Source organism: Palaemon carinicauda, chromosome 1 (assembly GCF_036898095.1).
Source record: "Palaemon carinicauda isolate YSFRI2023 chromosome 1, ASM3689809v2, whole genome shotgun sequence".
Taxonomy (NCBI): Eukaryota; Metazoa; Arthropoda; class Malacostraca; order Decapoda; family Palaemonidae; genus Palaemon; species Palaemon carinicauda.
Genome location: NC_090725.1, coordinates 103,047,554 through 103,070,053, shown reverse-complemented (window position 1 = coordinate 103,070,053; position 22,500 = coordinate 103,047,554). Strand labels below are relative to the sequence as shown.

Sequence of the window (22,500 nt, the reverse complement as noted above, 5' to 3'; positions counted from 1 at the left end):
TGACAGACATGCCCAAATGATCAAACCCCATAAGTGACCTAGATCAGCTGAAAAGCGAACTAAATGAAACTTGTTGTAAAATCATCAGTACCACCCCAGGTATAGTGAATGACCACTGACAGACAGTTTCTGTGGTGGGGTACCCCTGACAGACATGCCCAAATGACCAGACCCCATAAGTGACCTAGATCAGCTGAAAAGCGAACTAAATGAAACTTGTTGTAAAATCATCAGTACCACCCCAGGTATAGTGAATGACCACTGACAGACAGTTTCTGTGGTGGGGTACCCCTGACAGACATGCCCAAATGACCAGACCCCATAAGTGACCTAGATCAGCTGAAAAGCGAACCGAATGAAACTTGTTGTAAAATTATCAGTACCACTCCAGGTATAGTGAATGACCACTGACAGACAGTTTCTGTGGTGGGGTACCCCTGACAGACATGCCCAAATGATCAAACCCCATAAGTGACCTAGATCAGCTGAAAAGCGAACCAAATGAAACTTGTTATAAAATTATCAGTACCACTCCAGATATAGTGAATGACCACTGACAGTTTCTGTGGTAGGGTACCCCTGACAGACATGCCCAAATGACCAAACCCCATAATTAATTCCTTCAGGACCAAGATGTAATGATGCTTTGTAACACTGGTCACTACATCCAAGTCCAGAAGGGGTTAAGCTAGATTAGCTTGTAAGCGAAACAGGTGAAATAGAATAAAACGAACATATAAAATTATCCTGTATACTCATCACTGGCCAATGTTGAAGTGAACATTGTTTCCCATAGAACATCTATATCCCTGACAATGTAATGCATAAAAAATATTGAAGAAGTAAATATGAATAAAATTAAAATTATGTTTTCTGAAAGACACCAAAGTAAATAACGCCATCCTGATAATAAGTGCTTATCATCAAACAATTACAATGGATTAAGTGCATTTCCTTAAACATATATCTAATATCTAATATTTAATATCTAATATCATACATGCACAATAGAATTGATCAGACTGAATGAAAATATAGTCCATAATAATTCCTTCACATCATTGTGGATGCTGAGAAATAATAGTAAAAAAAGAGGGATAAATCCGGCTGGCCATATATATTACATCGTTAAATGTTTTGTGCACATACTATAACCTTGCATTAAATGCATTGTGTCAATGGAGGACCAACTATTAAATGTACTAATCCATCTCTTCAGTATCAGAATCTGAGTCCTCACTCCATGGCTCATCCTCACACTGGTCATAGTCACTCAGTTCATCAAGGTTATCTGTTTCCATCACTGTTTCCTCTGATTGACTAAGAATTTCCTGATCTTTGTCACTGTCATTAGCAAATAAAGAATCAGGAACGGCTGGTCCGTCAAACCAGATTGGCTGCAACAAGTCACCATCTACTGCTCAACCATAATCAATTGCGCATAGGCCTTGATCCGGTGATTTTGTGTTAGCATGACTCCACAAAACTGTCACGTAGTGTGCCCTCAGTAGTTTTTTCTTAAGTGTCCGACGTGTTGGGGGCAACAATGCGCAGTCAACCTTTTTGATATGAAGAAGTGGGTTTTCCTGAAAGGAATGTGGAATCATATGACAAAATACTTCAAAAGAGAATGTTCTTAAGTTAGATTACATTGAAATAATTGAGTAATATACTCGGAATGCTTTTCGTGTCAAAATAAATGTGGGTTGTTAAGACCCTAGAGTGAGAGACAGAAAGAAATATCATAGAATGTGCTTTGGAGGTTACGATTTGAATACATTGTTACTCTCTTAAGTCAATTCAAGGGAGACATGGTACATCCTGAAAACCCAACACACTTGATACATATATACCTTATCTACTGTGCCCGACATCTGCATAATTTTTCTATAACGTGCTTCATCTACATCACGTTCTTTGTTTTGGCCATACATCTTGCAAACAAACTCGGATGCCACGTCTATGTCAACTTCACCCATGTTGGAGAACAACTGGAGAAAGTTTCCAGTTGGGTCCTTCTCAAGTATTTCCAGAGGTTTGACTTTGCCTTTCCTGAAGGGGAATATGAATCATGTAGGTAACAACGGCATGACTATTTCTTCAAACTAATTAACTTCATTTTGTCATGATTCTAAATCTTTGCTGTACAATGAGTATGCCAACTCAATCTACTGTTTCCACTGCCACAGTCCATGAAGACATTTTTGGAGGACCTCACTTCTGGGTCTTGATTTCCAAGTATACCAATAAGTATAATGAGAATATCTGTATCGGATGCTCGTACAAGGACCTTGCTTCCCGAGGTATTTTCCAGGTGGAATGCTATAAGGGTATCTGCTTCCTCGTGGTTGGCCTGGAGGTGAGCTGGGCTGGTCACTGAAATCTCCTGGAATTCATTTGGCGTATATTGGAAACATTCAACGCCATAAGAGGCATACAGTGTTTTTCCATTTAGGATGTTCCAATAGTGATTTCCCCCCCATTCCTTTAGCAGAAATTTTCCAAGTTCGTTTTTGAACATTCCATTCTTGAGAAGTTTTGCTCCTTTATGTCTCATTGTTTGGTTAGGTCCAGTGATTGTGTAAACAGAATCTTCTGCACCATGCAATTTTCTCTCACTGTCCTTGACTGAATTTTTGACGTACTTATCAAGGTAGACATGGATTTCATCCCCTCCACCAGTGCATACTGTAGATAGGATGGTTCGGGCAATAGCTCCATACGATGTTCCAACATTCATAACTGACAAGACAGAATGAATAAGCAGGCCTCCATCATATATCCGAACACAAATACCTTGATGTACCTCTGTTGGGATTGGTGTGTCTTTCTGGAACTCTTCCAGCCTATTCAGTAATGTATGCTTCCTGCTCTTCAAGAGTGCTCCATCAGCATATGCCAGGGAAAGAGGATATGACGTGATTGGGTACCTGAGAACGTGCCTGAGATCGAAGTTGGTATTTTCGGCCACAACAATGATGATTCTTATGAAAAAGTCCCTCAGACTTTCAACTCTCTTTGCAGTTTCTGTAGCAGGAGTCGTCCCTTTTTTCTTCTTCTTTTCGTTTTCAGATGCGAAGTTATTCACCCTTATCCTTTTTACTGACTTCAGAAATCTTGCCGAGTCCTTGCGCCACTCTCTTTCGAATTGTTGTCTTGCTACCTGCCCCCTCTGCAATGTTCTGAGGAGATACTTCTAAGTTTCTTTTGTTGCCGCCCGCCCAGTTGCAAGGTTCACCATTGTGTCTGGAGCTTCAGGACTGAAGGGATTGCAAAATTCGTCTATTTTCTCACTTAGAGCCTGTATTTGCTTGTTGTCTTTTCTTATTCTGTATGAACGGCACTGTGCTGTGGCACTCTCTCCCACTTCAAGTCCAGCAAAAGTTCTCAGCTCCAGTACGGCCATGGCTCTCTGGGTCATGGTCATGGACCATCTTCGTCTGGCATTTTCAGAATTTCTGAAGGCTACAATCCCTTTCATACTGGACGCTGCATCGCGATTTACTGTCTGTTCAAGTGAGAGATCAACTGCCGACCTGGAGTAGTTCTTCTTAGTTCGCCGTATTGAAAAAGCCCCCTTCTGAAGTATTTCTCTGAGTTGAGGGTGGGAAGATGTCAGCTTGTGTAGAAACAATGTTCCCCATCTGGCGTAATTTGGACGATTTAAAGAGAAGAAGACATCCAGTATGACTGGGAAAACATCTATGTATCCATCTACATCATTTGTTTTAACACAACGATGTAGCTCACGGTGTACCCTGTTTACCAGGAATACATATGTTCCCCAGAACTGAGTCATTGGGCCAACGGTTCCCTCCAAGACAGAATAGAAGAATTCTTCATATTTCAGAAGGTGCTGCATAACAACTGGATCAGAGAGGTGGTCTTCAACTTGATTAGATGGAATCGTCATCATCACATCTTGAAATGCTTGATACTTGTCCTCTGTAAGGTCTTGCACGAAACGGTCATACAGCTTCTGTTCCATTACATTAGCCAGAAGTTCATGGATTCTTATACAACGATTGTAGAACTTCCCCTTCATGAAGCCCATCATCGAACCCTCTGCCAAGACTTCTGCTTCAGTTAGGATACATTCTATTCCACTTTCGTTGATCATAGTTCCGATTGCACCATAAAATGCTAGCTCAATGTGAAAATTGCCTAACATGATCAGTAACTTGTCAAAGAGAGGGGACTCGAGAGCTTGGATGGAATAAGCTTTGAGGGCAACAGCCAGATCATACGTCATGACTGCATAACTTTGTCCGGTTTCCTTTGCAACATTAAGAGTACGAATCATAGTCTTTCTCACAACTGCATTATCTGTAGGAGATTTTGGAATTGGGTCCATATAGCAGAATCGTTGCAGTGGGAGCATGTCCTTCACAAAATTGCTGATGAATCATGCATAAAGTGGAGTGTCACCTTTTTTCAGTTGCAAAAACCAGTACAAATCCAATGGTTTCAGCTGTAGCCCTGGTCTTTGATGGAGTTATAGAGATGAGGCGCTACCACTGCCTTGACTCGTGACTGTTGCGGCCGTACTGGTGAAGATGGCTGCCTTCAAGGATTTTCTAAGTGGAGGAATTTCCTGATCATTTCCCACAAATGTTCTTCTATTTTTTCCATCACGGAACTGAAAGGAAGAGTTACTAAATTGCCCCTTGTCTTGCTCAGCTGTGTTTTGATACGTGTGACCAACAGTGGAATGAAGTGTTGCTTTTCCATCTAGTGTCTCCACATTTGCATCATTGTTGTCCCATACACAGGCTGTTGCTCTATCTGCGAGTAAATAAATACCATCAGGTGCAACATGACTACCTGATGAAACTGAATAAGCGAATTCAGTTTCAAGACCTTTAGCGTCACAGTAACTAATGCTATGACCTGCACGGTTCAAAATCTGCAATGTTAACTTCGATCCTGTTAGTGAAGCTACACCCAGTCCCATTGCAGTGTGTTTCCACGGCTTAACTGTACCATGCGTAGCACTAAACACAGCATCAGATGCCATCGATGTAGCCCTTCGGTCAATTGCCCCATTTTGAGGCCCTTGTAAGTTTGGTGTAAGGCCACCTAAGAAGCTTCTAAAAAACAGCTCCAGTTGCTTTGGTATATCCGGTGCACTTTCTTTCAAATTTTGCACTGTGGCTGGATCAGGCACTTTGAATTTTGGCAACTGCATGATCTGGGAACAAAGATGGAGGGCCGCCCATATAAGTTTTTCATTTTCCTCATGTTCCTTTGTGTTGTCATACAGATGTACTCGTGCCTCTTCTTCAATGAGTGATGCGGCATGGATGAAATTTCCCCTTCTATTGTCAGCAAGCTTCACTCGGACTTGGTCACCAAATTTATCTTGAACTTTCCTTATCAGATTTTGTGTTGTGCATGCGTCAACATCTTGGGGATCACCTCCATTACTTGTGTATTCACCTTTGTACTTATTCAACAATGATGTCACCATCAGAGACTTTTCATTTTGGATAATTTGTTCTGTGATGAAACCACAGTGATTTGAACGCCCTTTTATGAATATCATGAGGTGTTGCTCAACTTGTTTCTGCCACTTCTGTCTCATGCATGAAATGCCATATGCACGACTTGTGGTATTTACCCTCTTTGGCAATAAGATCAATATTGCCCATGATCAAACTTTTGAAATGGTCATTTGTGGATCTATGGGCCCGCTCCAATAGTGTATCACAGCCACCTTTTGTTGCAATTGATGTAAGTGGTTCCTCTTTTCCCCGTTTCTTTTTCCTCTCCTTCCCACAGAAGATACACCCTCTCTTTAAGATGCCATGTCTCTCAGTCTTTGGTAAGACACTGCTTGACCTTGTATCTCTCTTTGATGGACCCAACTCATCTTTCGGTCTCTTCACAGCAGTGTATCTTCGGTGGCAGGAGGGATGGTACATTTCACCACAAAAGTCAGAGCTCATAATCCTCCTTGTGACTTCTTCATATTTGTCACTCATCAGGATGGAACGAATGGATGCAGCATTCTTCAAGGAGGGTCCTGTTCTCTCAATTCTCTTCAACTGTTTATCCTCTTCAGTTAACGTTTTGCAGATGAAACAGATGGAGGCCACCGCACCATTTTCATTACCCTAGAAAAAAAAATCCACAAATAACAAACTTCTTAATACCATTAGTGCTTCATACAATAATAAATGTTTGTTCTAAAACGATCTGAAAACACCACTAAAACAATTAGAAGTTGAAATTTTCATTACCTTCCCGTTTACTCTTGGTGATGTACATTTATTATCATCTCCAGTTTGAGATGACTCCTCTGTGAAACTTTCCAATAGATCTTCCACCTGGGAAGGAGATTTGTCTTGGTCCATTTCTTCAGTTACTTTGAACCTGAAACTAGTTTAATGTTGTAAAGCACATTGAAAGATTGATTGTCAGTCACTATACCTGGGGTGGTACTGATAATTTTACAACAAGTTTCATTTGGTTCGCTTTTCAGCTGATCTAGGTCACTTATGGGGTCTAGTCATTTGGGCATGTCTGTCAGGGGTACCCCACCACAGAAACTGTCTGTCAGTGGCCATTCACTATACCTGGAGTGATACTGATGATTTTACAACAAGTTTCATTTAGTTCGCTTTTCAGCTGATCTAGGTCACTTATGGGGTCTGGTCATTTGGGCATGTCTGTCAGGGGTACCCCACCACAGAAACTGTCTGTCAGTGGTCATTCACTATACCTGGAGTGGTACTGATAATTTTACAACAAGTTTCATTTGGTTCGCTTTTCAGCTGATCTAGGTCACTTATGGGGTCTAGTCATTTGGGCATGTCTGTCAGGGGTACCCCACCACAGAAACTGTCTGTCAGTGGCCATTCACTATACCTGGAGTGATACTGATGATTTTACAACAAGTTTCATTTAGTTCGCTTTTCAGCTGATCTAGGTCACTTATGGGGTCTGGTCATTTGGGCATGTCTGTCAGGGGTACCCCACCACAGAAACTGTCTGTCAGTGGCCATTCACTATACCTGGAGTGATACTGATGATTTTACAACAAGTTTCATTTAGTTCGCTTTTCAGCTGATCTAGGTCACTTATGGGGTCTGGTCATTTGGGCATGTCTGTCAGGGGTACCCCACCACAGAAACTGTCTGTCAGTGGTCATTCGCTATACCTGGAGTAGTACTGATAATTTTACAAAAAGTTTCATTTGGTTCGCTTATCAGCTGATCTAGGTCACTTATGGGGTCTGGTCATTTGGGCATGTCTGTCAGGGGTACCCCACCACAGAAACTGTCTGTCAGTGGTCATTCACTATACCTGGGGTGGTACTGATGATTTTACAACAAGTTTCATTCGGTTCGCTTTTCAGCTGATCTAGGTCAATTTTGACGTGGCAGTTACGCAAGTCTGTCAGGGTCACGCCACCACACAAAAAGTCTGTCAGTACCCATTCCCAGTTCCTGAAGGTATAAGGGACATTTCAACACCATTATCAAGTGGTTCACTTTCCAGCTGATCTAGGTCAATTTTTCCATATCACTTTCATGCCGCTGAGGGCCACACCCACCACCAGATCCCCGGCAGACTTCAGTTTTCATAAACAGTGATGTGCATACAACATCACTATGACTAAGAAAATTGGTTCGCTTTTCAGCTACCCAAACCACTGCTGGCTCCCGGTCTATTAGGAAGGGTGAAATGCTAGTCTACTGGAGAAGTGATGTGTCTGTACTGTTTTAAGGCCTACACATCCTTCACCATCACCATTTAGTCAATCAGGAGTATTGATCCTAATTCAAGGTATTTCTCCACCATGGATGCATTGTGTGGGTACTGGCGGATCCCACTAGCAGAGGAAGACCAAGCCCTTACAACATTCATCACGCCCTATGGTCGGTATCGCTATCTTCGTTCACCCATGGGATTCAGCGGTTCAGGAGATGCCTACTGCAGGAGAGTTGATATTGCTCTTCAGGGCATCCAACATTGTGTCAAGGTTGTGGATGATATCCTTGTATATGAAAAGGATTATTATTCTCACTTATGCGGGCTCAACAAAGTTTTGTCTCGCTGTAGGACTCACGGTATTACTTTAAATGCAGAAAAGTTTGTTATTGCTAGCCCAACTGTATCTTTTTGTGGGTATACATTATCTGAAAATGGAATTGCAGCCGAAGAGGAGAAAGTTCAAGCTATTTCAGAGTTCCCTAAGCCAGCCAATCTGACAGATTTAAGGTCATTCATGGGCCTTACTAACCAATTAACAGAATTTTCATCCGATCTTGCAGCTCCAGCAGATCCGCTTCAGCCGGTAATGAGCCCTAAGAGATCCTTCACGTGGACAGAAGATCGTGATGCTGTCTTTGCCAGTGTTAAAAAGGCGCTCTCGGCCACCTGTGCTAGCTCATTTTGACCTGACGTGCCTCACCATACTACAAACGGATGCTTCTCGTTTATATGGTTTAGGATATGCACGTCTACAAGACCATGGAGAAGGCCGTTTCCGCATGGTCCAGTGTGGTTCAAGATTTTTGGCTGATGCAGAAACTAGGTGGGCCACCATTGAACTAGAATGTTTAGCTTCAGTTTGGGATATGAATAAATATTGCCATTACTTACTCGGATTGCCCCATTTCACATTGGTGACTGACCATAGACCCCTGATACCCATCTTGAATACATATACATTGGATGCAATAGAAAACACACGTATTCAGCGTCTGAAAGAGAAAGTTTCACCCTATATCTTCACTGCAGTATGGGGTAAAGGCAAGGAACATTGCATCCCTGATGCCATTTCACGTTCCCCTGTGAGCCACCCAACGTCTGAAGATGATATGTTAAATAGAGAAACCCATCTTTCCCTCAGGAGTGTAGTAGCTAAGACTGTGGATGCAATTTCAGATGTGAAGACATCAGATACACAAGATCTTATCTTAAAAGAGATTCGCACCGCAGCACGTGAGGACCCCTCGTACACAAGACTCCTCCAGAACGTTGCCAACGGATTCCCCATTCACCGCTACAATCTCCACAATGACCTACTACCCTATTGGAAAATAAGAGAGGATTTATACACTGATGATGACCTTGTCCTGTATGGTAGACAAATAGTAATTCCCTTAGCTATGCGATGCAGTATTTTAAGGCTCCTTCATGACAGCCATTGTGGAGTGGAGGCGACTAAGCGTCGGGCTAAACAGACTGTATATTGGCCAGGTATTAATTCAGATATAGCAAATACTGTCCATGCCTGCGAGCCATGTCATATAATGCAGCCAAGCCAACAGCAGGAACCACTATTATGCAACGAGAACCCCTCTCGTCCCTTCGAATAAGTATCAGCTGATTTCTTCAGTGTTGCTGGGAATCCTTTCCTGGTCTATGTAGACAGACTATCTGGATGGCCTGTAGTTGTAAAATTTGGTACCAATACTACAGCGGAAGTAACAACATGACACTTCAGCCACATCTTCCGAAACTTAGGTGTTCCAGTAAGGCTGAGGACAGATGGTGGACCTCAGTTCACCAGCTCAGAATTCAAGAATTTTCTAACCCGATGGGGTCTTCAACATGTGATATCCACACCTTAATATCCCCAAAGTAATGGCCATGCCGAGGTAGCCATGAAGGTCAAACATTTTATCCTAAAAGTAGCACCTTCTGGGAACATAGACACCGAAGATTTTGACAAAGGATTGTTGGAAATAAGGAATACTCCTAATTATGCTGGCCTTTCTCCAGCGCAGATATTATATGGCCAAGCCCTTCGATCATGCATCCCAGCCCATGCATCATCATTCAAGCAGGAGTGGCAAGAAAAAGCTAATGAATATGACCTTCATGTAGCATCACGTACAGAAGCAACCAAAATAAGGTATGACAGCCATGCACACCCTTTGGAACCACTCAAGCTCAATGATAATGTCCGTATCCAAGACCCTATCTCTAAGCGATGAGATAAGACTGGCATTATTATCGGCATCAGTAGGTCAAGATTCTACCATGTGAAGTTACCCTCAGGAAGAATTATTATGGCGTAACCGCCGTGTTGTACGCCCTGTACCTCATTCTCCTTCATATTTGCCTGACGAGACACAGCAACCTCCAAAGAAGAGGAATGTTGTTCCCGCTATTAGTCAACAACAGCAAAGTGGCACTCAAGCTGAGTATTGGCGTTCACCTAGATGGCATACCCATTCATATAGCTCATTGAAAGCAAAGGGGAGAGGGAGGTGATGGATTATCATTGTAATTATTTACATGTATATATGATTATCATTGTTAGATGTACCTTTCTTGCTAATACACAATTAGCATATATGTTGTGTTAGGAATACATGTATACAAGTATTCTTGTTTACTGGAGCATAGAGAATACTATGTAGCATATCATTTCATGTGGCATGCATATCATATTTTAGTTATCTGGTATTATAGTAACCAGTCTTTCCCATAGCCCGACACTGTTCACAGCTCCTCCAATGTATTACCTTTATTTTTATTATTTTCAAACATTATATGGCTTAAAAACGTACGCAAGTGTTTCTGTGAAAACCTTATTTACTTTTATATCTAATGATAACTAAGAGGGGGGTGTCTTTTAACGCCCACTTACAATCCCATTGTTGTCCATTGTTAGGGTGAGGATGGGGTGTCTTTTAACACCTGCTCACACCCACATTGTTGTCCACTGTTGTGGTGAGGTAGGGGGTTTCTTTTAACGCCCTCTCACACCCACATTGTTGTCCATAATTGGGGTGAAGTTGGGCGAGTCTTTAAACGCCCTCCCAAACCCCCACTGTTGTCCACAGTTGGGGTTAAATTGGGGGTGTCTTTTAACCCTGGATAGGTACGGTCCTCGGACACCCCTTTAAGGGTATACTCGGACGCGAACGACCCCGACGCCAAAAAAAATTCTTGAAAAATCAGTTTTTGCAGTAACCTCCTTTTTTCTTTTGCCAAAAAAAAAACTTCAATGAATGCTTAAAACAACTGTAAAGATAAATACTACTCATCTGCATAAAAACTATCTATTATAAATATTTTAAAAAATTAAGTAGAAAAAAAAAGACCTGACATAAAAATTCATAAAAAAAAAGTTTATACATATATACACAAATCCTTTTAGGAATTGATTCTTGAATGTTTAGGACACATCTTGATGTATTTTGGATGAAGTCAGACCCATGGAGGTGAAGATCTGAAATGAGAAAAAAAGGGTAACTTTTTTTGGCCAAAAAAATTTGTCCAAATTTCATGAATTTTTTTGGGTACCCAAATGAAATAGGAAGTGGCTAATTTTTTTAGGGAATAAACATATGTTATCCTAAAATAGAAATATGTAAAAAAATCTTCATTATTTTATAAATTACATTTATATCAGGGGCCATATCTAAAGGTAATTTTTTGAGTACTTAGAAATTTCGTAAAAAAATACATATATTTAATATATAATATGATATTTATGCAGGTAAAAATATACCAAAATATCACAAATTCTATAGGGAACAAGAATATATATAGATAGGGCAGCTTACGCTTCGGATATGTCCACAAAATGGCCGCCAACCACACTGACTCAGACTCCCTAATCTGCCACTTGAAATGTAGGAAGGGTATGTCAATTTCAAGGTGTTATTTACTAATCTAATTATTATTGGATATGCATAAAAATTGTATGGTGGGTTGCTGGATAATTGTCGATTATTTTACGACTATAAAATTAAAATTCTGACCCAAAAAAATTTTTTTGAAGGGAAATAAAATCGAAAAAAAAAATGTAAAACAATATTTTAGCTAAAAAAACTTGATGATATTCAATCAAAAAAAAAGTAAACAAAATTTTCCGACAAATAAACATCTAGAGGAATCATTACTCTGTGATAGTTCCTTAGTACGTAGTAATTTTGAAAGAATTGGGAAAAAACGAAAAAATGGCAATCACCGGAAAATCGAACACATACCTATATATACGCCATATCTGGCTAAAAAAAAGATAGGCATGGATAGTCAGATCATCTAGAAACACTTTCCAACACTATAAAAATATAAGTTTTGCGACACTACTTGCCAATTCCTTACGGTAACATGACTAAGCAAAAAAATGCAAAACAAAAAGGGGCACTCGCGGAAAAATGGCTAACATTCTAATATACGGCATTTCAGAAAAAAAAAATTCAGCCACGTGCTAGGCAAACCATCAAGGCACATTTTCCGACAAATAAACATCTAAATGAAATATTACTCTGTGATAGTTCCTTAGTACGTAGTAATTTTGAAAGAAATGGGAAAAAACGAAAAAATGGCAATCACAGGAAAATCGAACACATACCTATATATACGCCATATCTGGCTAAAAAAAGAAGATAGGCATGGGTAGCCAGATCATCTAGAAACACTTTCCAACACTATAAAATTATAAGTTTTGCGACACTACTTGCCAATTCCTTACGGTAACATGACTAAGCAAAAAAATGCAAAACAAATAAAAAGGGGCACTCGTGGAAAAATGGCCATTCTAATATACGGCATTTCAGAAAAAAAAAATTTCAGCCACGTGCTAGGCAAACCATCAGGGCATATTTTCCGACAAATAAACATATAAATGAAATATTACTCTGTGATAGTTCCTTAGTACGTAGTAATTTTGAAAGAAATTGGAAAAAACGAAAAAATGGCAATCACAGGAAAATCGAACACATACCTATATATACGCCATATCTGGCTAAAAAAAGAAGATAGGCATGGGTAGCCAGATCATCTAGAAACACTTTCCAACACTATAAAATTATAAGTTTTGCGACACTACTTGCCAATTCCTTACGGTAACATGACTAAGCAAAAAAATGCAAAACAAATAAAAAGGGGCACTCGTGGAAAAATGGCCATTCTAATATACGGCATTTCAGAAAAAAAAAATTTCAGCCACGTGCTAGGCAAACCATCAAGGCATATTTTCCGACAAATAAACATATAAATGAAATATTACTCTGTGATAGTTCCTTAGTACGTAGTAATTTTGAAAGAAATGGGAAAAAACGAAAAAATGGCAATCACAGGAAAATCGAACACATACTTATATATACGCCATATCTGGCTAAAAAAAAAATAGGCATGGGTAGCCAGATCATCTAGAAACACTTTCCAACACTATAAAAATATAAGTTTTGCGACACTACTTGCCAATTCCTTACGGTAACATGACTAAGCAAAAAAATGCAAAACAAATAAAAAGGGGCACTCGCGGAAAAATGCCCAACATTCTAATATACGGCATCTCAGATTAAAAAAAAGACATGCACGTGTTAGCCCAACCATCAAGGCACACTTTCTAACACATAAACATGAAAAAAAAATCAATAATATACGGCAATTCCTTACTACGTAGTAAATTTTTACAAATATTAAAAAAAAAACAGAAATTGGCAACCGCAGTTAAATACCCAATATACCAATAACTACGTCGTATCTGACAAAAACAAAATCACGCATGGGTAGCCAGATCATCTAGACACACTTTCCAACATTAAAAAAGCAAAAGTTTTACGACACTATTTCGCAATATCTTACGGAAAAATGACTTGGCAAAAAAATGAAAAAAAATGAAAAAGGGACACTCGCGGTAAAATGCCCGACATTCTAATATACGACATCTCAGATAAAAAAAAAGACATGCACGTGTTAGCCCAACCATCAAGGCACACTTTCTAACACATAAACATGAAAAAAAAATGAATAATATACGGCAATTCCTTACTACGTAGTAATTTTTACAAATATTGAAAAAAACAGAAATTGGTAACCGCAGTTAGATACCCAATATACCAATAACTACGTCGTATCTGACAAAAACAAAGTCATGCATGGGTAGCCAGATCATCTAGACACACTTTCAAACACTAAACAAGCAAAAGTTTTACGACACTATTTGGCAATATCTTACGGAAAAATGACTTGGCAAAAAAATGAAAAAAAATGAAAAAGGGGCACTCGCGGTAAAATGGTCCTCGTGGTGATGAACGACCTTTTAACTAAAAAAAAAAACATGCACATGGTAGCCAAACAATCCACCAAGACTTTCCACAACTGATAACCTATACAAGTTGCACCATTCTACGACAATTTCATAATACGTAATAACTTTGATAATTATGCAAACTACCTTAGAAGGGTAAACTCGGACGCGAACGACCCCGACGCGTCTCAGAAATCGGGGAAGGAGTACAGCTACAGCAATGCACATCTGGACACTACTAGAGCGTGTAGGGGAGACACCTCCTGCAGGTCGATCACCCACAAATTCAGTCACGGGGGTGAGTCACGTGAGAAAAACCTGTTTTTTTTTGACGCTCGGGGTCGCGAACGACCCACCGTACCTATCCAGGGTTAACAACCTCTCACACCCCCATTGTTGTCCATAGTTGGGGTGAGGTTGGGTTTCTTTTAACACCCACTTACAGCCCCATTGTTGTCCAAAGTTACGGTGAGGTTGGGGGTGTCTTTTAACACCCTCTCACACCCCCATTGTTGTCCACAGTTGGGGTGAGGTTGGGTTTCTTTTAATGCCCACTTACCGCCTCATTGTTGTCCACTGTTGTGGTGAGGTTAGGGGCGTCTTTCAACACCCTCTCACACCCCCATTTTTTTCCAAAGTTGGGGTCAGTTTGGGGGTGCCTTTTAACATCCACTTACAGCCTCATTGTTGTCCACTGTTAGGGTGAGGTTGGGGGTGTCTTTTAAAAACCTCTCACACCACCATAGCTGTCCAAAGTTGGGGTGAGGATGGGGGTGTCTTTTAACACCCACTTACAGACCCATTGTTGTCCACTATTAGGGTGAGGTTGAGGGCGTCTTTAAACACCCTTGCACACCTCCATTGTTGTCCACAGTTGTGGTGAGGTTGGGGGTTTCTTTTAATGCCCTCTCACACCCCCATTGTTGTCCATAATTGTGGTGAAGTTGGGTGGGTCTTTCAACGCCCTCTCACACCCCCATTGTTGTGCACAGTTGGGGTTTAGTTGGGGGTGTCTTTTAACACCCTCTCACACCCCAATTGTTGTCCAAAGTTAGGGTGAGGTTGGGGGTGTCTTTTAGCGCCCACTTACAGCCTCATAGTTGTCCACTGTTAGGGTGAGGTTGGGGGTGTCTTTTAACACCCTCTCACACCCCCATTGTTGTTCAAAGTTGGGCCGAGGTTGGGGGTGTCTTTTAACACCCGCTTACAGCCTCATTGTTGTCCACTGTTAAGGTGAGGTTGGCGGTGTCTTTTAACACTCGCTTACAGCCTCATTGTTGTAAACTGTTAGGGTGAGGTTGGCGGTGTCTTTTAACACCCACATACAGCCTCATTATTATCCACTGTTAGGGTTAGATTTGGGGAGTCTTTTAACACCCTTTCACACCCCAAGTGTTGTCCAAAGTTGGGGTGAGGTTGGTTGTGTTTGTTAACAACTTCTCACACCACATTTTTGTCCACTGTTAGGGTGAGGTCGGGGTTCTCTTTTAACACCCACATACAGCCTCATTGTTGTCCACTGTTAGGGTTACATTCTGGGTGTCTTTTAACACCCTGTCACACCCCCAGTGTTGTCCAAAGTTGGGGTGAGGTTGGGGGTGCTTTTTAACACCCTCTCACACCCCCATTGTTGTCCAAAAGTTGGGGTGAGGTTGGGGGTGTTTTTTAACAACCACATACAGCCTCATTGTTGTCCACTGTCAGTTTGAGATTGGGGGTGTCTTTTAACACCCTCTCACACACAGTGTTTTCCAAAGTTGGGGTGAGGTTGGGGGTGTTTTTTAACGCCCTCTCACACCCCCAATGTTGTCCATAGTTGTGGTTAGGTTAGGTGTATCTTTTAACACCCACTTACAGCCCCAATGTTTTCCACTGTTGGGGTTAAGTTGTGGGTGTCTTTTAACGCCCTCTCACACTCACATATTTGTCCATAGTTGTGGTTAGGTTAGGGTGTCTTTTAAGGCCCACTTACAGCCTCATCGTTGTCCTCTGTTAGGGTGAGGTTGGGAATGTCTTTTAACACCCTCTCACGCCCCATTATTGTCCACAGTTTGTATGAGGTTGGTTTTTTTTTTTAACGCCCACTTAAAGCCCCATTGTTGTCCACTGTTAGGATGAGGTTGGGGGTGTATTTTAACAGCCTCTGACACCCTCATTGTTGTTCACAGTTAGGGTGAGGTTAGGGGTGTCTTTTAACGCCCATTTACAGCCTCATTCTTGTCCACTGTTAGGGTGGAGTTGGGGGTGTCTTTTAACACCCTTTCACACCCTTATTGTTGTCCACAATTGGGGTGAGGTTGGCGGTGTCTTTTAATGCCCACTTACAGCGTCATTGTTGTCCTCTGTTAGGGTGAGGTTGGGGGTGTCTTCTAACACCCTCTCACACCCGCATTGTTGTTCAAAGTTCGGGTGAAGTTGGGGGTGCCTTTTAACGACCACTTACAGCCTTGTTGTTGTCCACTGTTAGGGTGAGGTTGGGGGTGTCTTTTAACACCTTCACACACCACCATTTTTGTCCACTGTTGGGGTGAGGTTGTGGGTGTCTTTTAACGCCCACTTACAGCCTCGTTGTTTTCACTTTTATGTTGAGTTTGGGGGGTGTCTTTCCACACCTCACGCCACCATTTTTGTCCACTGTTGGGTTGAGGTTGGGGGTGTCTTTTAACACGCACTTTCAGCCTCATTGAGGTCCACTGCTATGTTAAGGTTGTGGTTGTCTTTTAACACCTTCTCACACCCCTATTTTTGTCCACTGTTGGGTTGAGGTTGGGGGTTTCTTTTAACGCCCACTTACAGCCTCGTTGTTGTACATTGTTAGGGTGATGTTTGGGGTGTCTTTTAACAACCTCTAACACCCCCATTGTTGTCCAAAGTTGGTGAGGTTGGGGGTTTCTCTCAATGCCCACTTTTATCCTCATTGTTGTCCTCAATTAGGGTGAGGTCGGGGGTGTATTTTAACGCCCTCTCAGACCCCTATTGATTACCACAGTTGTCTTTTAACACCCGCACCGCCTCCTTGTTGTCCACAGTTAGGGTGAGTTTTGGGACTGTCTTTTAACACACACTAAGTCATTCACCCCTATTGTTGTCTACAGTTGGGTTGAATTTGGGGGGTGGTCTTTTAACACCCACTCTGCCTCAATAATTGTCCACAGTTGGGGTGAGTTTGGGGGGTGTCTTTTAACACCCACTCGTTAACTCACTCTTATTGTTGTCCACAGTTGGGGTGAAGTTGGGGGTGTCTTTTAACACCCACTCAGCCTCGTTGTTGTCCAGAGTTGGGATGAGTTTGGGGGTGTCTTTGAACACTCACTCATACCCTAATTATTGCCCACAGTTGGGGTGAATTTGGGGTTGTCTTCTAACACCAACTCAATCACCTACCGCAATTGTTGTCCACAGTTGGGGTGAAGTTAGAGGTGTCTTTTAACACCCTCTCACACCCCATTGTTGTCTAAAGTTGGGGTGAGGTTGTGGGTGTCTTTTAACACCCTCTCACACCCCCATTGTTGTCCACAGTTGGGGTTAGGTTAGAGGTTTCTTTTAACGCCCACTTACAGCCTCATTGTTGTCCACTGTAAGAGTGAGGTCGGGGGTGTCTTCTAACAGCCTCTTACACTCCCATTGTTGTCAACAGTTGGGGTGAGGTTGGTGGTGTCTTTCAACACCCAATTAGACCTCCATTGTTTTCCACAGTTGGGCTGATATTGGGGGTGTCTTTTAACACAATTTAAAGGCTCATTGGTGTCCACTGTCAGGGCGATGTTTGGGGGTGTCTTTTAACGGCCTCTCAGACCCCCATTTTTGTCGCCAGTTGGGGTGAGGTTGCGGTTGTCTTTTAAAACCCACTCAGTCCCTCACCCCCATTGATTTCCAGAGTTGGGGTGAGGTTAGGTATGTCTTTTTAACACCCACTCAGCCTCTTGTTGTCCACAGTTGGGGTTAGTTTGGGGGTGTCTTTTAACACCCACTGAGTCACTCACCCCTATTATTGTCCACAGTTGGGAAGAAGTTGGGGGCTCATCTAACACCCACTCAGCTTCAATTGTTGTCCACAGTTGGGGTGAGTTTGGGGAAGTTTTTTAACACCCACTCAGTCACTCACCACTATTGTTGTCCACCATTGGGGTGAAATTGGGGGGTCTTTTAACACTCACTCAGCCTCATTTTTGTCCACAGTTGGGGTGAATTTGGGGGTGTCTTTGAACACCCAATCAGACCCCAATATTTGTCCACAGTTGGGGTGAGATTGGGGTTGTCCTTCAACACCCACTCAATCACTCACCACAATTGCTGTTCACAGTTGGGGTGAGTTTTGGGTTGTATTTTAACATTCACTCAACCACTCACTGCACTTGTTGTCCAAAGTTGGGGTGAGTTTGGGGTTGTCTTTTAACACCCAATCAACCACTCACCCCAATTGTTATCCACAGTTGTGGTGAGTTTAGGGTTGTCCTTTAACACCAACTCTATAACTCATCCAAATTGTTGCCCACAGTTGGGTTGAGTTTGGGGTTGTCTTTAAACACCCACTCAATCACTCGCCCCAATTGTGGTTCACATTTTGGGTGAGTTTTGGATTGTCTTTTAATACCCACTTAATCACTCACTACGAGTGTTGTCCACAGTTGGGGTGAGTTTGGGGTTGTCTTTTAACACCCACTCAATCACTCCCAAGGTGATCTGAGGGTTGTCTTTTATCACCCACTCAATCACTCACCCTAATTATTGTTCACAGCTGGGGTGAGTTTGGTGTTGTCTTTTAACACCCACTTAATCACTCACCCCAATTGTTGTCCACAGTTGGGGGAAGTTTTGGGTTGCTTTTTTAACACCCACTCAATCACTCACCCCAATTGTTGTCCACAGTTGGGGTGATTTCTTGTTTTATTTTAATACCAACTGAATCACTCACCACAATTGTTGTCCACAGTAGGGGTGATTTTGGGGTTGTCTTTAGAAACCCACTCAACCCAATTGTTGTCCATAGTTAGGGTGAGTTTGTTGGTGTCTTTTAACAACAACTTAGTCATTCATCACAATTGTTGTTCACAGTTGTGATGAATTTGGGGTTGTCTTTTAACACCCACTAAATCTTTCACCCCATTTGTTGGCCACAGTTGGAGTTAGTTTGGGGTGTCTTCTACCACCCCTATTGTTCACAATTGGGATGAGTTTCGGGTTGTCTTTTAACACCCACTCAACCACTCATCCCAATTGTTGTCCAGAGTTGGGGTGAGTTTGGTGATGTCTTTTAACACCCACCTAATCACTCACCCCAATTGTTGTCCACAGTACGGAAAAGTTTGTTGTTGTCTTTTAACACCCACTCAGTCACTCTCCCCCATTTTTGTTCACAGCTGGGGTAAGTTTGGGGTTATCTTTCAACACCCACTCAATCACTCACCCCAATTGCTGTCTACAGTTGGGGTGAGTTTGGTGATGTCTTTTAACACCCACTTAATCACTCACCCCAATTGTTGTCCACAGTTCAGAAAAGTTTGCCGTCTTCTTTTAACACCAACTCAATCCCTCACCCCTATTGTTGTTCACTGTTTATGTGAGTTTGGGGTTGTCTTTCAACACCTACTTAATCACTCACCCCAGTTGTTGTCCACAGTTGGGGTGAGGTTGGGGTTTCTTTTAACACCCATTCAGCCCCCATTTTTGTGCACCATTTGGGTTTGTATTAGGTTAGGGGTTTCTTTTATCATCTACTCGGCCCCCATCGTTATCCACAGTTGGGGTGAGGTTGGGGGGTCTTTTAAATCCCACTCAGTTACTCGCCCCCATTGCTGTCCACAGTTGGGGTGAGTTTGGGGTGTCTTATAACACCAACTCAGTCATTGACCCCATTGTTGTTCACAACGATCATGTGACACACATATGGTACATGGCTCCCCCACTAAAAATTACATACTGCACATGTTAAATAGGGCACCTTGATCTAGAGAGGCTAACTGTAGGCGGGTCATCTGGCAGGAGATAAGCAGGTTTTAGATGATAAATGGAGACCCAGTCTTCTTTGCAACGAATGTTTAGTAGGAATGCTTTCGGATTGCGTCGGATCACAAGGAAAGGGCCCGTGTAAAGGAGGATGCTAGTGTTGCTGCGTAGGAAGATTTGCATTGGAGAGTGCAAGTCTGTCAGTATGTGATGCTTCCCTGGGGGCTTGTAAGTCTGGCGACATGGAGTAGATTTTCCAATGACGTAACGTATGTGCTGGAGATCGACGGAGGAGGTTGCCAAAGGAAAGAATTCGGCAGGGACGACCAACGGGTCGCCATACACCATTTCAACTGCTGAGACGTCCAGGGCGTTTTTAGGAGTGGTCCTTAGTCCCAGGAGTACCCAGGGAAGCTGAGTAAACCAGTTGAAGTCCTTGCAGCGGGACATCAAAACTGCTTTGAGGATGCGATGAAAACGTTCAACCATTCCATTGGCAGCAGGGTTGTAGGCAGTTGTCTGATGTAGGGTGATGCCCAGGAGATTCACTAATGATGTCCACAATTGAGAGGTAAAAGTGGTACCCCTGTCAGAAGTAATATGCTCAGGGATACCAAATCTTGCAATCAATCCTGAGAGTAAGGCAGATGTACATGAGGCGGACGTTGCAGTTTCCATGGGAATGGCTTCAGGCCAACGAGTGGAGCGGTCGATGACGGTAAACAGGTAACGATGTCCTTGTGATGTGGGTAGGGGGCCTAAAACGTTGACGTGAATGTGGGTAAAACGACACTAAAGTTGAGGAAAGGTGCCCACTCCTGAATCCATGTGTTGATGTACTTTGGAAGTTTGGCAAGAAGTACAAGTGCGGACCCAATCCTTAGCATCCTTAGTAATGCCGTGCCAAATGAACTTTGTCTTCAGCAGCTGTGCAGTAGAACGGCTCGAGGGATGTGAAAGGCAGTGATTGAAATCAAACACCTATCAGCCAATGGGAGCAGGAATCCACGGTCACGGTCTACCAGTACTGACGTCACAGAGGGTGGTGGTGTTGGGGTTGTCAAGAGGGACGTCTTCCCAAGGCGTTGTAATCCAATCCCAGTTGAACGGCGGCCAACGTGTTTCTTGACAGGGCATCGGCAACGGGATTCATTTTCCCAAGGCCATGTTGAAGGGTGCAATTGTATTCAGCCACAGTGGAGATATGTCGGCGGACCAGGCGTCAGACTGTTGAGTGAAGGCGTGCACCAGAGGCATGTGGTCTATGCAAAGGACGAAGGGCGTACCTTCTAAGAAATGCCGAAAGTGACGGACAGCCAAGTGCACCGCCATCAATTGGCGATCGAAGGTAGAATAACCCGATTCTGCCTTGGACAGTTTTCTGCTGAAGAAGGCCAATGGTGGCAATGGCTGGCAGAAAACGGTGATAATAGTTGATCATACTCAAGAATTCCTGCAGTGCTCTGACGGTCAAGGGTGTGGGGAAGTTCTGAATGATTGCTACCTTCTCAGGGAGGGGATGGACTCCTTCAGGAGTGATGCGGGGCCCTAAGAATGACATTTCGTTGGCGTCCTTTCCGGACTACAAGGCCGTTTTGTTGCAGGCGGTTGAGCTCGATGCGCAGATGACGGAAGTGTTCCTTTTTTGGGGAAGAGAACACAAGTATGTTGTCCACGTAACATATACAGAAGGGGAGATCCCCTAAGATGCCACCCATGAGACGTTGAAAACTGGCCCTAGCATTACGAAGATCCAAACGGGAGTAATTGAAGGTGTATGCACCAAAGCGAGTGGTGATGGCAGTCATGGGGATGTCCTCTGGGTTCATAGGCACCTGATAATACCCCTTCAGGAGGTCGAGCGTGGAGAAAAACTTCGCTTTGTGCAGGTAGGAGGTCACGTCGGCGATGTTTGAGAGGGGGTAGTCATGTGGTTCTGTTTGCATGTTCAGGCACCTGTAATCCCCACACGGACGGAGGGAGCTGTCTTTCTTCAGGACGATGTGTAAGGGTGACGACCATGGGCTGGAGCCCTTTTGGCAAAGGCCCATTTCTTCCATTTTGGCGAATGTCTGTTTGACAGCTGCCAATCGATCCGGTGCCAGACGTCTGAATTTGGCGAAGACTGGGGGTCCCGTTGTCTTGATATGGTGATAAATACCTTGTCCCTTACCCCATTGTTGTCCACAGTTTGGGTGAGGTGCGGGGTTTCTCTTACCACCTACTCAGTCACTCACCACCATTGTTGTTCACAGTTGGTGTGAGGTTGGGGGTGTCTTTTAACACTCACTCAGTCACTTACCCCCATTGTTTTCCACAGTTGGGGTGAGGTTGGGGGTGTCTTTTAACAACCTCTCAGTCCTTCACCCCCATTGTTGTCCACAGTTGGGGTGAGGATGGTGGTGTCTTTTAACACCCACTAAGTCACTCATCCCCATTGTTGTCCACAGTTGGGGTGAGGTTTGGGTTGTCTTTTACCATCCAATCAGACACTCACCCCTAATGTTGTCCACAGTTGGGATGAGTTTGGTGATGTCTTTCAACAG

At 42.9% G+C, this 22,500-nt stretch overlaps 2 protein-coding genes across 2 annotated transcripts in view; one reads left to right on the top strand and one right to left on the bottom strand.

The window, feature by feature from the left end:
- Positions 1–22,500, bottom strand: part of LOC137650425 (dehydrogenase/reductase SDR family member on chromosome X homolog) — an 833,317-nt gene that overhangs the window by 268,174 nt on the left and 542,643 nt on the right. The window lies entirely within an intron of this gene.
- Positions 7,805–8,404, top strand: LOC137651970 (uncharacterized). Its single transcript, XM_068385209.1, has 2 exons — positions 7,805–7,967; positions 8,163–8,404. The coding sequence occupies exons 1-2, from the start codon at positions 7,805–7,807 to the stop codon at positions 8,402–8,404; spliced, it is 405 nt and encodes a 134-aa protein (XP_068241310.1).